Source organism: Abramis brama, assembly GCF_963993115.1.
Source record: "Abramis brama genome assembly, chromosome: 3".
NCBI lineage: Eukaryota > Metazoa > Chordata > Actinopteri > Cypriniformes > Leuciscidae > Abramis > Abramis brama.
Window position 1 is genome coordinate 559,764 of NC_139965.1, and position 15,266 is coordinate 575,029.

A 15,266-nucleotide genomic window follows, 5' to 3' on the forward strand; every position below is an offset into this window, starting at 1 on the left:
TGTCTCGAGACAATAACAGGCCGTGTGGATCAGCTGTACATATAAACTCAATGAATGAAGCCAAACGTGAGTGTGTGTTACATGTGTCTGTTCATGAGTGTGTGATGCTCATATAAAACCTCGTGCACACCGTTTTTCAAGACGTTTTTCGACGTGTCTTTGTGTTCATACCCAAGCGATTTTCACTGGCGATGCGCAGAGTCAACGTGCAAATTCACTCCCTGACAGTAGATGGCGCTTATTTTAAAACAGAAATACCCTGGTACACAAGGTGGCGCTGCACTGTCATAAAGTTCTTTGTGTTCAGACACAAAAGAGACCAGCATTAATCTTGCCTCTCGAGGCATTACATGTCGGCGAAAAGCGCGTGCGATAATCGTCCCTGTGTGCACGGGCGTAAGGTTGTGTGTGTAAGGTTGTGTATGGTCTTCAAATGAGTGTTTGTTACGGTCTCTAACGTGTCTCTCTCTCAGCGAGTCTCACAGTGGCTGACAGCTGGTTAACTCTCTCCGTGATCATTTATTCACCGTAATAACACTGGAGTCGAACACACAGGCCCAATGACCACACACACACACACACACACACCAGCTTTCTGTTTCAGTAGTAGTACGTGAGCGCAAGAACACCAGCTCATCATATCATGAGGTCTTTAAGAGCGAAGAACAACCACGATTCCCTCTTTCCACCGTGAGAAACATCTCAAACTACCTTCATACACTCTTAGAAACAAAGCTTCTGCATATGTATCCATGAATAATCTTTCCGTCGCACAGGAGGTCCTTCACATTAATAAAGTAGTTCTTTTAAGAACTGATAACTGAGAGGTTCTTTAGGGTTCTTCAATTGCATCGCCATTTTTGGATCCTTTATTTCTAAGAGTGTACAGAACAAACAAAGCCCTGAGAAACAAGTCTGACATGCTGATCATTTGATGAATCCCCATATGAGGTCCTTTCAGCGAGGTCAAAGGTCAAACCCCGAGAGAACGACAGCAGACATAAAAATGTGTTGCCTGTACGGAGAACGAGAACGCCGATGCGATGCGAGCGCTCTGGGAAACGCTTCTCTAGGGTGCAGTTGGTGAAGGAGAAAGAGAAGATGTTTCTCCGCTGGTTTTCAGAAGTGTTTGACAGACCTTTGAGTTTTTGCCATGAAGAGAAAACCAGCCAGAAAAACTGATAATTGTCAGTGGCAGCCGTTCAGATCCTGTATTTCATTACAAGCTGGTTTGCATTTTGTTGGGAAGAGAAATGGTTTTGGCTTGAGTTTGATAGTCGTTGAATAAAAACATGATTTGACGGATAAAGTCGTCGGCGTCAGCCTTTATCAGCGCAGGTTTAATTGGACACATTCAGTCAGAACGGGGAAAAACATAATTATTATTCAAAGTGTGAATGATCCCGACAAATGGTTTTAAAGCAAACACAGTGAAGGAAAGATTTGAGTTTTCCGTCCCCCCGTCCCCTCTCAATCAGAGGATTCAACAGGCAAATGTGTTAAAACTGCTCAAGAGACGTGAAATGTGTTTCATAGAGCAGAATCCAGCAGATCTTACACTGAAACATCTGCTGTCTGACGATACATTTACATCATTAGAGAGAGAGAGAGAGAGAGAGAGAGAGGGAGAGAGAGAGAGAGAGAGAGAGAGGGAGAGAGAGAGAGGGAGAGAGAGGGAGAGAGAGAGAGAGAGAGGGAGAGAGAGAGAGAGAGAGAGAGAGAGAGAGAGAGAGAGAGAGAGAGAGACTTCTGTAAATGTGTTTTGGGAAGGAAAATATATAAAAAAAGTATTATCAAAAATATTTTCTTCTTGTAGTTCTTCCACATGCTGAAATTAGAAGCACATTTGTGAACACTTTATAATACTGTTCCTAATGCATAACTACACAGGAACAAATGAGTAACGCACTATCAACATTCTAGTAACTACTATTAACTAACAAGAAACTCTGATTAATGAATTGGTAAGTAATAGTTCACTATTAGATAATCAGCAACTACTATTTTTCATACCTCTCTGAAGACTAATAAAAACTACTATATACAGGTTCATAATTATTATTAACAATGCATAATGTATAAGGTAACGGTAACCCATTAGTAATGAATTGAGTGTTACTACATCTTTCTAAAGGAACTAATTTGGATACTATAATTTATAATATTTGGAATTGGTAAGTAATAATAATTACTAATTCATTAATCAGAGTTTCTTGTTAGTTAATACTAGTTACTAGAATGGTAATAGTGCGTTACTCATTTGTTCCTGTGTAGTTATGCATTAGGAACAGTATTGTAAAGTGTTTCCGCACATTTTTGTGTGCAGGGTCGACAGAGAGATTGTGTTTCAGATCCACTTTATTACACTGGGATGATTCTGGTCTTAGCAGGCGATGAGTTAGTTGTGTTTCAACTGCACTGTAAAGAAGCGTTTCCTCGCTAAAGACTCTCAGATTAGGAACCATCGCAACCACAATAACTCCTTAATCCAGTCTCTTTCTCTCCTTTCTCCTTTCTGTTTCTCCTCGGGAAAACCTCTCTCTCTCTCTCTCTCTCTCTCGCCCGCGCCCGCCGTCAGGTCACTATATCGGTGGATGGTATTCTGACCACCACCGGTTACACGCAGGAGGATTACACCATGCTGGGATCCGATGACTTCTTCTACATCGGAGGAAGCCCGAACACAGCGGATCTGCCCGGGTCTCCGGTCAGCAACAACTTCATGGGCTGTCTGAAAGACGTGAGTCAGAAAACACTCATTAAAGCGCATACCAACTACTCGGATATTGCCAGTAAATACAAAAAAAAAATGAATTGCAATCAATCAAATCTTTTTTTGTGCAATTAATCATGATCAATCACATACTCATCATTACGAAGAAACTGTAACACATTGAATTAAACATCCAATTTTGAAGTCGAAAAGCTAAAATAATAGTTTGTTTTAAAACACAAACTATTGTTTGATTGACAGCCGATTATTTAAAAACATCTGCTGTCCGAGATAAAACAAAGATTATAGTCTTTGTTTTATTTACACTATGTGCTGTTTTTGTTTGTTTCAGCAGCGTGAGCTCAACCAATGTCATGAGTTTGGGGGCGGAGCTATCTGTTTGAATGACAGCAGATGTTTTTAAATTCTGTTTCCCAGACAGCAACATAGTGTCGGCCCAGATCCGGCCCACATCTGGACTGTGTGGAATCCATGTGTACCGGATGTGGGCTGCTTATATGGTGGAATAAGTGATTGATAAAGTCATCATCACTGTAGCTGCCGTTAGATGTTAGATGCCGAGTGAACAGACTTTCCTTTAAATGACTGTAACAGCATGAGGTTAATGAACTGCACTGTTGCCCCCTGCAGGTCGTCTACAAGAACAACGACTTCAAGCTGGAGCTGTCCCGCCTGGCCATCGAGAGAGACCCCAAGATCAGTCTGCACGGCGACCTGGTGTTCCGGTGCGAGGACGTGGCGGCCCTCGACCCCGTGACCTTCGAGACGGCCGAGTCCTACATCGCCCTGCCGCGCTGGGACACCAAGAAGACCAGCTCCATCTCCTTCGACTTCCGCACCACCGAGCCCAGCGGACTCCTGCTGTTCAGCCACGGGAAACCCCAGAGCTCGCAGGAGCAGCGGCCGGCCCGCAAGGTGAAGACCGATTACTTCGCCATGGAGCTGCTGGACGGGTTCCTGTACCTGCTGATGGACATGGGCTCGGGGAGCATCAAACTCAAGACCAGCAACAAGAAGGTCAACGACGGCGAATGGTGTCACGTGGACTTCCAGAGAGAAGGACGGAGAGGTGAGGAAAACCGCGGGCACGGATATGTCCAAGAGCTGTGCAATGATGATAATAACACGCTGAGATTCACTACATATACTCTAAAAAACACTGGGTTAAAAAACAAACCCAATTTGGGTTGTTTTTAACCCAAGGGCTGGGTAAATATAGGACAGAACACATGTTGGGTTAATTTTACCCAGGAAATTGGGTTGTTTATTTAACCCTGCGTAGTTGATTCATTTTTACTATAAAACTAGCTTTTTTTTCTTCATACAGGAATTAATGTTCACGAATTAACTTAAATCCTCTAAACTTTTTTATAATACTCAATACAACCATTGGCTTGCATGATAGTTCCCCTTTATTTTCAATCATATTTTATAGTATAGTATATTTTATATTATTTTTAATACATATTGCCAACATTTAAGCTGATTTAACAAATATTAGAAGTCCAGAGAGAAGGACGGAAAGGTGAGGAAACATCCAAGAGCTGTGCGATAATAATTATAATACGCTGAGATTCACTACATAATAGGAGTGTAATAATATATCATGTCACAATATATCGCAATACAAAAACGCAACAATATGTATCGTGGATAGTGACTATGTATTGTATATAGTTCACCCAAAATGAACATTTCTGTGTGAGAAAAAAAATCAGGTTTTCAGAGTTTTAGTGTCAGTACTTTACTCTACATTAAACTACTATATATATACAATATATACTGAATATAATGTATTATAATGTAATGGGGGAATATTTGTGCATCCTGATAATGCCAAATGTCTGATGTTACCAGTAAAAAGTGGCCTACATTATTTTACATATATCTAGTCAGTGACAGAATACAAGCATATTCATCTAAAATAATTCTGTTTTCAGCTTCAGCTTCAGAATCATGAATATTTTTATTCTGGTGTTTCTATTGTCCTGTTCATTTACACCTACAATGTAAAACCAAATTTAGCATTTTAATCAACAGTACATTTTTTGTTAAGCTTTTGTCATATGTCTTGGAGTATTGCAATAATATTGTATCGTGAGTTCAGTATCATGATATGTATCGAATCGTGACATGAGGGTATCGTTACACCCCCACTACACAGTAAAACATACTGTAAATAAATGTATAAACAATCAAAAATACTTACAAAAATAGTAAGTGTTTGATGTTTTCCTGCAGCACTAGCCAACATCAGAGAACCGTAAAGATTTCAAGAGAATATTTTATGTCAAAGGTGTTCGGCTGACAGAAAGCTTTGGGAATCCCTGATCTAGAGGATTCACTCTGGCAGGTCACGTTAGTCAAGGAGCGAATTACCCTCCTCCATCCCCAGCTCCTCTCGTTTCTCAGGAGCTAATTACCCTCCTCCATCCCCAGCTCCTCTCGTTTCTCAGGAGCTAATTACCCTCCTCCATCCCCAGCTCCTCTCGTTTCTCAGGAGCTAATTACCCTCCTCCATCCCAAGCTCCTCTCTTTTCTCAGGAGCGTATTACCCTCCTCCATCCCCAGCTCTCTCGTTTCTCAGAAGCTAATTACCCTCCTCCATCCCCAGCTCCTCTCATTTCTCAGGAGCTAATTACCCTCCTCCATCCCAAGCTCCTCTCGTTTCTCAGGAGCATATTACCCTCCTCTCTCCCCAGCTTCTCTCGTTTCTCAGGAGCTAATTACCCTCCTCCATCCCAAACTCCTCTCGTTTCTCAGGAGCGTATTACCCTCCTCCTTCCCCAGCTCCTCTCATTTCTCAGGAGCGAATTACCCTCCTCCCTCCCCAGCTCCTCTCGTTTCTCAGGAGCATATTACCCTCCTCCTTCCCCAGCTCCTCTCGTTTCTCAGGAGCAAATTACCCTCCTCCCTCCCCAGCTCCTCTCGTTTCTCAGGAGCTAATTACCCTCCTCCTCCTCCATCCCCAGCCCCTCTCGTTTCTCAGGAGCTAATTACCCTCCTCCTTCCCCAGCTCCTCTCGTTTCTCAGGAGCGAATTACCCTCCTCCCTCCCCAGCTCCTCTCGTTTCTCAGGAGCGTATTACCCTCCTCCCTCCCCAGCTCTCTCGTTTCTCAGAAGCTAATTACCCTCCTCCATCCCCAGCTCCTCTCATTTCTCAGGAGCTAATTACCCTCCTCCATCCCAAGCTCCTCTCTTTTCTCAGGAGCGTATTACCCTCCTCCCTCCCCAGCTCTCTCGTTTCTCAGAAGCTAATTACCCTCCTCCATCCCCAGCTCCTCTCATTTCTCAGGAGCTAATTACCCTCCTCCATCCCAAGCTCCTCTCGTTTCTCAGGAGCATATTACCCTCCTCTCTCCCCAGCTTCTCTCGTTTCTCAGGAGCTAATTACCCTCCTCCATCCCAAACTCCTCTCGTTTCTCAGGAGCGTATTACCCTCCTCCTTCCCCAGCTCCTCTCATTTCTCAGGAGCGAATTACCCTCCTCCCTCCCCAGCTCCTCTCGTTTCTCAGGAGCATATTACCCTCCTCCTTCCCCAGCTCCTCTCGTTTCTCAGGAGCAAATTACCCTCCTCCCTCCCCAGCTCCTCTCGTTTCTCAGGAGCTAATTACCCTCCTCCTCCTCCATCCCCAGCCCCTCTCGTTTCTCAGGAGCTAATTACCCTCCTCCTTCCCCAGCTCCTCTCGTTTCTCAGGAGCGAATTACCCTCCTCCCTCCCCAGCTCCTCTCGTTTCTCAGGAGCGAATTACCCTCCTCCTTCCCCAGCTCCTCTCGTTTCTCAGGAGCTAATTACCCTCCTCCCTCCTCCCTCCTCCATCCCCAGCTCCTCTCGTTTCTCAGGAGCTAATTACCCTCCTCCTTCCCCAGCTCCTCTCATTTCTCAGGAGCTAATTACCCTCCTCCCTCCCCAGCTCCTCTCGTTTCTCAGAAGCTAATTACCCTCCTCCATCCCCAGCTCCTCTCGTTTCTCAGGAGCTAATTACCCTCCTCCATCCCAAGCTCCTCTCGTTTCTCAGGAGCATATTACCCTCCTCCCTCCCCAGCTCCTCTCGTTTCTCAGGAGCTAATTACCCTTCTCCATCCCAAGCTCCTCTCGTTTCTCAGGAGCGTATTACCCTCCTCCCTCCCCAGCTCCTCTCGTTTCTCAGAAGCTAATTACCCTCCTCCATCCCCAGCTCCTCTCGTTTCTCAGGAGCTAATTACCCTCCTCCATCCCAAGCTCCTCTCGTTTCTCAGGAGCATATTACCCTCCTCCCTCCCCAGCTCCTCTCGTTTCTCAGGAGCTAATTACCCTCCTCCCTCCCCAGCTCCTCTCGTTTCTCAGGAGCTAATTACCCTCCTCCATCCCAAGCTCCTCTTGTTTCTCAGGAGCGAATTACCCTCCTCCCTCCCCAGCTCCTCTCGTTTCTCAGGAGCAAACGAGCTAATTACCCTCCTCCCTCCCCAGCTCCTCTCGTTTCTCAGGAGCTAATTACCCTCCTCCCTCCCCAGCTCCTCTCGTTTCTCAGGAGCAAACGAGCTAATTACCCTCCTCCCTCCCCAGCTCCTCTCGTTTCTCAGGAGCTAATTACCCTCCTCCCTCCCCAGCTCCTCTCGTTTCTCAGGAGCTAATTACCCTCCTCCATCCCCAGCTCCTCTCGTTTCTCAGGAGCGAATTACCCTCCTCCTTCCCAAGCTCCTCTTGTTTCTCAGGAGCGAATTACCCTCCTCCCTCCCCAGCTCCTCTCGTTTCTCAGGAGCAAACGAGCTAATTACCCTCCTCCCTCCCCAGCTCCTCTCGTTTCTCAGGAGCTAATTACCCTCCTCCTTCCCCAGCTCCTCTCGTTTCTCAGGAGCTAATTACCCTCCTCCCTCCCCAGCTCCTCTCGTTTCTCAGGAGCTAATTACCCTCCTCCCTCCCCAGCTCCTCTCGTTTCTCAGGAGCTAATTACCCTCCTCCATCCCCAGCTCCTCTCGTTTCTCAGGAGCTAATTACCCTCCTCCATCCCCAGCTCCTCTCGTTTCTCAGGAGCTAATTACCCTCCTCCATCCCCAGCTCCTCTCGTTTCTCAGGAGCTAATTACCCTCCTCCATCCCCAGCTCCTCTCGTTTCTCAGGAGCTAATTACCCTCCTCCATCCCCAGCTCCTCTTGTTTCTCAGGAGCTAATTACCCTCCTCCCTCCCCAGCTCCTCTCGTTTCTCAGGAGCTAATTACCCTCCTCCATCCCCAGCTCCTCTCGTTTCTCAGGAGCTAATTACCCTCCTCCATCCCCAGATCCTCTCGTTTCTCAGGAGCTAATTACCCTCCTCCCTCCCCAGCTCCTCTCGTTTCTCAGGAGCTAATTACCCTCCTCCCTCCCCAGCTCCTCTCGTTTCTCAGGAGCTAATTACCCTCCTCCATCCCCAGCTCCTCTCGTTTCTCAGGAGCGTATTACCCTTCTCGGCTCCATCTGTCTCAGTCTGGATTCGGCATTCTGATTCCCCCTGAATCAGACTAAATTCTCGCTTTATGTTGTAAATTAAAATATTGGCATTAATAATATCTGCAATACATTCATGTTGGTTCTGTTCTGTTTACACTAAAGGGCCATTCACACCAAGAAAGATAACTATAAAGATAACGAAAACGATAACTATATTTGCGTCCACACCAACGAACGATAACTGTGTGTTTATTCTAACCACCGCGCGCTGCGGTTTCAAAGTGTTTACAATGACATTTAACATGTTTTTGCTGTTCTTGTTGCATTTACAAGGCTTTAACTAGCAGATGTCTTCAGCATGCTATGTTTTGAGTGAAGCTACTGTAATAGATCTAATTACATTAATTTCTCCACAATGTCGTCTGCTATTTTAAATGCACGAGGCCTTAAGTTAAAATGGATTCTGATAGGCTGTCAGTGTTTTATCCTTCAACAGCTGAAAAAAAAAAAATAGTGATCCCATACGATATCGTTCCTCATATCTTTATCATTATAGTTGTGGTGTGAACTCTGCTGTTCTTTAATATGGAGAATGATTTTTAAAACTATATATTTATCGTTATTGTCCTTGTTGTGAACAGGCCTTAAGGGGGGTTATTGCTGCTCTCCTGCTCTTATCCAAGCTAAGCTTCCCAGAACAGAACCAGACAGCCAATCCTAACTGTATGCTAATTGTCAATCATCTTTGACGATAGTGGTCTTGACAGAAATAGTAAGTGTTTTTCCTGCATCACTAGCCAACATCAGAGAACCGTATATATTTCAAGCCAATGTCAAAGGTGTTCGGCTGACTGAAAGGTTTAGGAATCCCTGATCTCAAGGATTCACTCCTGCAGTCATCGCTCCTAAAGCGTGTCCAACGAGACGCAGCGATGCCAAAGGCGGCATCCATTTGCTGTAATTGGCTAATCGGGTGTAAGACTAGAGGAGGTGTGTGTGAGTCCTGTGGGGAAGAAACTCCAGCACTTCTGTAATTGCAGTTTAATAGACAATTAACAGCAGGTCATAAATCTCTCCGATCTACTGAGAGGCTCACATCAGCACTCATCGCTCACACACACACACACGTCTTCTTCTTCTCCTTGTCAGGGTCCATCTCAGTCAACAGCCGCTCGATCCCCTTCAGCTCAAACGAGGGCAGTGAGATCCTGGACCTGGACAGTGACATGTTCCTGGGTGGTTTACCGGAGCCGCGACAGGGCCTGATCCTCCCCCCCGAGGTGTGGACCGCGCTGCTAAACTACGGCTACGTGGGCTGCGTGCGCGACCTGTTCATCGACGGGAAGAGCCGAGACGTGCGGCGTCTGGCCGAGATCCAGAGCGCGCCGGGCGTTAGCAGCTTCTGCACGCGCGAGCTCCAGAAGAGGTGCAGCAGCGCCCCCTGCAGTAACGGAGGACAGTGCAAAGAGGGCTGGAACCGCTACATCTGCGACTGCACCGGCACCGGGTTCCTGGGCAGCAACTGCGACATCGGTAAGAGAGCCTGGACAAGCAAACACACAAACAGACAGGTAGTTAGGGACTGCTAACTTTTTACAGGCCCCACAACAAACCAAAAAAAACAATAATTAATTAATAAAAATACATAATTTAATTAAAATATATATATTCAGGGTCTAAGACTAACTTTTTGGCACACCTGCCAATGGCCTGAGACTTCAGAGAATGTACCGGCCATAAAAACAGGCATTAATGACACCAACATTTTAGATACCAGTGAAAATCCACAATTCTCTATTCCAATTTCGATGCCACAGCTAAAACTACTTGCCTAACTAATATAAATTTAAAACAATATTAAAGCCAAGTAAAGAGTCAGTAATAAAATAAGAACAAATAATCAAATTTCAAGTAAAAGCACAAATAAATACAATAGAACACAGATACAAATTAAATGGACAGCTCTTTTCAGGTTTTTGAGGTCTGACAGTAATAGCATTAGCAATAGCGACTTTATGTATGGGAGGATTTGTACATCAATAACAGAAGTTTAAAATCAATCCTACAGTAGACCGGAAGCCAGTGCAAGGAGACCAGGGTAGGACTAATATGTTCACGTTTTTTAACCCCATTAAAAGTCTAGCAGCTGAATTTTGAACTTTTTGTAAAACGTAAAATAGATGACTGACTAATTGCCGTATATAACGAATTACAGTAGTCAAGTCTTGATGTTACCAAAGCATGGATCGCAGTTTCAAAGCCTTTAAACATCAAACATGATTTTATCTTTGCTAGATTGAGTAAGTGAAAGAAACTTGACTTTACAACATGATTATCTGTTTGTCCAGTTTTAGAGAGCTGTCAATATACACTCCTAGATTTCAAACACATGTTTTGACGTGAGGTGACAAAGATCTTATAACCTGGTCTTCTAATAAATAAGGTTGTTATGACATTAACACTTTAGATACCAGTGGAATCTCACAATTCAGTTCGAATACTGGAGTTAATGCAACTTATGTTATGTATAGTTCAAACATTTCCACTTCCATTACCTATCAAACATTATTAAAAGACAAGTAAACAAATGACAAGCAATAGCACAAATAAATACAATAGGACAAAGATACAGCATAAGCTTTAAAGTCATCATGAAACAGAAGTATTTTCTTCCCTATTGTCCCTAATGTGGGCGGGGCTTGATTGTGTCCGTGAGGAATTGATTGGATGATTGGATGCTTTGCTATTGGCTGATCTCATGTGAGTGACAGGTTGCCCCGCCCTCGTCATCAGAGAAGAGAAGAGATGCTGCAAGAGGAACTTATTCTGATTCAAGATTATTAACACAATAATGATGCGCACCCATAAATCATTTACAATAAACACTGCAATATTCCATAACAAACGAGAGTGGTCAGTGAAGAGTGATGTGTGTGTCTCGTCCTCACTCAGTGTGACCCGTGTGAATCTGCAGAGGTTATATTTAGCATCCGTGAGGCTTTTATCAGAGTTCTGTGCTTCATTTCCCACGGCCTCGCTCCATCAGCGCTCTCCGGACTCGCCGTGTGTCTGGGAAGCGCACCGGAGCAGTGATGCTCAGCAGAACCATCTGTGTGTTTACGACACCAGCTGGAGTTAAAGCTGCTCGTCTCTGATATCAGATCCCTCCGTTCAGACGCGACATCACTGAGCTCAAGGGCTTCACATGCAGAATACTCCATCTCTGCAGGTTCATTCCTCATGTTTATAGCAGGAACAGGTGGGTGTTTAGTAGTGTGTTGGAGAAACACTGTAAGAGAAAAGCTCGTTTGTTTTATTAAACATTTTTATTTTCATCTTTGTAACGGTCAGATGTTGTGTTGTAAAGTAAAAGCTGATTGTGTCATGTTTCTGGGTCTGTGTGATTATCAGCAGTTTTACAGCAGCGCTTTACTGCCACCAAGTGTCACAGGACAGCATTACACTACACATCACAGCAGAGGACATGATGTGTGTGTGTGTGTGTGTGTGTGTGTGTGTGTGTGCACTGATGAAAATGATTCTGTGGTGGAGTAAGTGCTACAGAAAACAACAAATGGAATTTCTACATGAAAAACTAAAATCCTACCGGTATACAAGTATTCAATTCAAGCTTGTAGAAATTAAAGCTTAAATATCAACAATATAAAATTAAGGTTGATAATTAATAAGTAATTGATAATTAATTGAATAATTTTGCTGTTTTCCAGCTGTTTTTACAGCGTTTTATCATTGCTTTTGTTGTTAGGTTTGTTAACTCGCCATTTTGTAACATCTGGAGTGAATTTTCTACTCAAAATGACACATTCATACTCAGAAACGATCTATCCTACTATTCATTGCGAAAACACTTGAAAGAGCTGTTTTCAACCAAGTAACATCCTTCTTGTCTCTGAACAACCAGCTGGATGTCAACCAATCCGGCTTCAAGAAAGGGCATTCAACTGAGACTGCATTACTGTCGGTCACAGAAGCCTCTCCACTGGTTCGAGTCCTATCTCACAGGTAGGTCCTTCAGGGTCGCATGGAGAGGCGAGATATCCAGAGCACATCAACTGACCACAGGTGTTCCCCAGGGTTCAGTGCTGGGACCCCTCCTCTTCTCCATCTACACCACATCACTGGGACACATCATACAGGCACACGGCTTCTCCTACCACTGCTATGCTGATGACACACAGCTCTTCCTCTCATTTCAACCAGATGATCCCACAGTAGCTGCACGGATCTCAAGCTGCCTGGCAGACATCTCGACATGGATGAAGGAACATCACCTGCAGCTCAACCTGGCAAAGACTGAGCTTCTCGTCCTCCCTGCCAATCCGTCTCTACAGCACAACTTCACTATCCAGCTAGATTCATCATCAATCACCCCATCAAGGTTGGTCAGAAATCTTGGAGTGATACTGGATGACCAGCTGACCTTCACAGATCACATTTCAAAGACAGCTCGATCATGCAGGTTTGCACTGCACAACATCAGGAAGATCAGGTCTTTCCTAACTGAGCATGCAACACAACTTCTCGTCCAGGCCCTGGTCATTTCTAGGCTTGACTACTGCAATGCTCTTCTGGCTGGACTTCCATCATGTGCAACTAAACCTCTACAAATGATCCAGAACGCTGCAGCTCGTCTTGTCTTCAACGAGCCCAAGAGCCACGTCACTCCTCTGTTCATCTCTCTGCACTGGCTACCACTCGCTGCTCGCATCAAGTTCAAGGCATTGACGCTTGCTTACAGATCTATCACAGGCTCAGCTCCTCCTACTTTCACTCATTCCTACGAGCCTACATCCCTACCAGAAGCCTACGATCGGTCAACGAGCGACGTCTACCAGAAGCCTACGATCGGTCAACGAGCGACGTCTACCAGAAGCCTACGATCGGTCAACGAGAGACGTCTCGTGGTTCCATCATAGAGAGCCAAAAAATCACTTTCCAGAACATTCTCATTCACAGTTCCATGCTGGTGGAATGATCTCCCCTCCCTCATCCGGAACGCAGAATCCCTGGCAACTTTCAAAAGACAGCTGAAAACCCATCTCTTCCATGAGCACTTAACCTCATATAAAAAAAAAAAAAGAAAAATTTCCTTTTCCTTTAAATCCTCGCTTATCGGGCTTATGCTACTCTTAATAATGCCTGAACTTCGTATTTTGAGCACTTCTTGCGTTGTTTCTTGCCTCTTCATGATGACTCGCTTAATTTAGTCCTAATTTGTAAGTCGCTTTGGACAAAAGCGTCTGCTAAATGACTAAATGACTAAATGTAAATGTATCAAATGTTACCGTCATTGTGTATTGTGTACCAAGTATTGAGGTCTCTGTGTTCTATTATGCAGATACACTATGGAATCCATACAATCACTATTGTATTATTTACTTAGATGTTTCTAAGTCAAACATACACTTTAAAAGTAATTCAGTGTTATATTGTTTGAGTATAAAGATAATTTGTTAAATTTACTTAACTTAAATTTTATATGTGAAATTAAATATGATTAAGTAATATTTAATTAATTACTTATATTAAATGTTGCGTGTCAATTTAATGTCAAATGAATGTTAAGTTCAGTAGTAAATCGATTTTACTTGATAATAACAGGTAATCCAGACAGCAACATAGTGTCGGCCCGGATCCGGCCCACATCTGGGCCGAGTGGAATACATGTGTACCGGATCTGGACCGGATGTGGATCTGGGACAACACTATGTTGCTGTCTGGGAAGTTGTCTGGGAGTAGTAGCAGTAAAATTTACTTAAAATGTGTTAGTCCAAATTGTTATGAGGATTTTATCAAGAAAATCCTACAAGTTATTTCTTTCAGTGTAGTGGACGCCGCGTTTGTCAGACCTGTCACTTGTCTCAGAGAGTCGTGTGTGTGTGTGTGTGTGTGTCCGCAGAGGCCACTGTGTTGAGTTATGACGGAAGCATGTATCTGAAGATCCTCATGCCCGGCTCCATGCACACGGAGGCGGAGGACGTGTCCCTGCGCTTCATGTCCCAGCGGGCGTTCGGGATCCTGATGGCCACCACCTCCAGAGAGTCTGCGGACACACTGAGGCTCGAGCTGGACGGGGGACGGGTCAAACTCACCGTCAACCTCGGTACCTGCCGTCTCCCTCTCTCCTCCTCTCCTCCTCTCCTCCTCTCCTCCTCCTCTTCTCTCCTCCTCCTCTTCTCTCCTCCTCCTCTTCTCTCGCTGTCGTGTCATCTCTGTCAGATGGGTCTCGCTCTGCCTGAAGATCGCTCCGTCCACCAGCAGAGGGCGACAGAACACTTCTATTCTTCTGTGGGGATTGTTTGAAAATGTCACAAAAATAAATACATAAAACACACAAAAAAAAGAAAAAAGAAAAAAAGAAAAGAAAAAAAATGCCCAAACTACTCCAGTGTATTCACTTTATATACTTATAGTCAACAGAATGTGTTAAAGGGACCGAGAAGTGTAATACTGTGTAAGAGATTGGGTCTCGTTCACTGTCTGAGATCTGCGTACGGACCCTTTCATGCTTCTTTTCTTTTAAAATGTATTCAAAAATTTGAAAAAAAAATGAACTCTCTGGTGGACGGCGGCACAGGGCAGAGGTGCATTCTGGGAAATCACACGGTGGGAGAGAAACTCGATCATCTCTCTCTCTCTCTCTCTCTCTCTCTCTCTCATTCCCCCGGACTCTTCCGTCCCTTCAACGCGTGTCTGTCTGCGACGCCGAGGCCAACAGCCCGAGAGACCGGCTCCTGCCGCACACACACACACACACACACACATACCAGTCTTTCATCTATGACGTCTAATTACCTTTAGCTCCACAGAAATAAATATTTTGCATTAAATATTTGCTTTACAGTGAGCATATACTCTTTAAGTTGAGATCAGTGATGGTCAACTGGTTAATGAGCCGGATGACACTGGAAAAAGAGACAGAGCTTCTCATCTTTCACTGGAGGACTGAAATAAAGGCTTAGACTCCCTCCCCGTGTCGTTCCGACAGCCTCAAATCTGTGTGTGTGTGCCGTGAGCCGATCCCTGGCTGTTTGCTCACACTATTCTGTAGCGGTTGACACACACTGAGACACACCTCAGCCTGCAGTTACACCTCTGACCAGCA

At 44.6% G+C, this 15,266-nt stretch overlaps 1 protein-coding gene across 2 annotated transcripts in view; it reads left to right on the plus strand.

The window, feature by feature from the left end:
* nrxn2b (neurexin 2b) overlaps positions 1-15,266 on the plus strand; it is a 471,382-nt gene that overhangs the window by 277,929 nt on the left and 178,187 nt on the right. For both annotated transcript variants that reach the window (XM_084110063.1, XM_084110064.1), the window contains 4 exons: positions 2,579-2,740; positions 3,365-3,803; positions 9,290-9,673; positions 14,061-14,264. In XM_084110063.1, coding sequence (XP_083966189.1) covers positions 2,579-2,740; positions 3,365-3,803; positions 9,290-9,673; positions 14,061-14,264 — 1,189 coding nt within the window. The remainder of the gene's footprint in view (positions 1-2,578; positions 2,741-3,364; positions 3,804-9,289; positions 9,674-14,060; positions 14,265-15,266) is intronic.